Genomic DNA, 1,517 nt, shown 5'->3' on the forward strand with positions numbered 1-1,517 from the left:
TTTCCAAGCTGCAGTGCAGGAATCTTAGTGCGAGTCCCAGCTGCTGACCGCGCCTGAGCCGGGGCCAACCGGTCAGAGAAGACCACTCAAATGTTTTGTACTTGACGTATGCTGTTTGAAAAGTGCCCTTACATTATTCATTTTAACAGAAGGCTTCCCCTCTTTTTAAACTAGACACGTCTTTGAATGTTTCACGCCTATTTGTATCCCGTGCCTAGTCCTGTAGCAGCACTGATTTTGTGTTAAAAATGTTTTAAAGTTCCTTTTAAAAAAGGAACAGGTTTTGGAGGATGAAGTGTATTTGGTCTGACACACGCGTGGGTTATCTCAGGTCGTTGGAGGGCAGGACATTGCCTGTTGGTTCGCTTGTCAGAGCAGTAGTGTGAAATCTCGCACGAACATGAAAAGTTTGACAGAAGAAAATAAGGTTTGAACGATTTTACAGAGCAATTGACGTCTATTTACTTTCGTGACATAGCTTAGCACTATTTGTTTCATCAGATGGATGTTTGACTGATATTTACAAAGGTATGCATGTATGAGCAGTGTCTTTACATCTCATGTGGATAATTGTTTGTATGCGTCATCTTTGATCTACAATTTGATAAAGTGAACGCACCCCTAATCACGACATCTACCGTTAGGTTATTATAGTGGTAAAAAAAAGAAGTTTAAAAAAATGTTAGAATAATAATAATAATAATAATAATAATAATATAATAATAATATATTAAAAATAATCTTAATATATAATAGGCCTATTTATCTATAAAAAATGGTAAATAGTTAATAAATAATAATCGTTTCGTTTGTTTTTTTTTATAAATACTTTTGGCCAAACGCAGGACACGTACCGCTGTGGCATAGTAACGAGCCCGCGCGCGCGCGGGAGGGGGTGGAGGGGGTCGGGGGGGGTGGGGGGGGTCTGCTAGTGGCTCGCGGACATAGACCACGCGCCCTCCATCCTCCACACCGAGAACGCATAACTGAGCCTCTCGTGCGCAACATAACTACAGCTGGACATCTTATTGTCCATCTCGTCGCTCTGCAGCACCTGGTAGAGAAAGTCAATGTATCGCGAGGCCAGCTTCAGCGTCTGGATTTTGCTCAGTTTGTCCGACGGCAGCGTCGGGATGATTTTGCGTAACGACGCGAAGGCTTCGTTCAGCGACTGCGTGCGCTGCCTCTCCCGCACGTTGGCGAGCACGCGCTGGTTCTGCAGTTCCTCGTACGACTGCGTGCTGCTCGGGCTGGTCTTCTTGCCGCGTTTCACGGCCCCGGGGCTGCCGTCCTCCATGGACTTCTTCGAGCCGTGTCTCCTCTTGCCCGCGAAGCGCTTCTGCTGCTGCCTGTCGTCCAGCTCTTCCTCCTCGCTGCTCGCGAGACTATCCACAGGGGACATCGGGGGACTCGAGCCCTCTTCCATTTCCCCTCTTGAAGAAACGCAGGGGGACAAGGGAGCGCCTTCGTAGCCGCGTGGTGGGTTGAAGTATATCCGAGTGAAGGCGGTGAGATGG

The 1,517-nt window shown here is 47.3% G+C and overlaps 1 protein-coding gene across 1 annotated transcript; it reads right to left on the bottom strand.

Annotated features, from left to right (window-relative positions):
- Positions 1 to 928: 928 nt before the first annotated feature.
- On the bottom strand, positions 929 to 1,517 carry LOC311358922 (twist-related protein 2-like; the record flags this gene model as incomplete). The annotated part of the gene is made up of 1 exon (XM_084479021.1): positions 929 to 1,517. Exon 1 carries the CDS (start codon positions 1,424 to 1,426, stop codon positions 929 to 931), a length of 498 nt encoding a protein of 165 aa, XP_084335147.1. The 5' UTR covers positions 1,427 to 1,517.

This window comes from Micromesistius poutassou (genome assembly GCF_964030765.1).
Source record: "Micromesistius poutassou genome assembly, chromosome: 14".
Taxonomy (NCBI): Eukaryota; Metazoa; Chordata; class Actinopteri; order Gadiformes; family Gadidae; genus Micromesistius; species Micromesistius poutassou.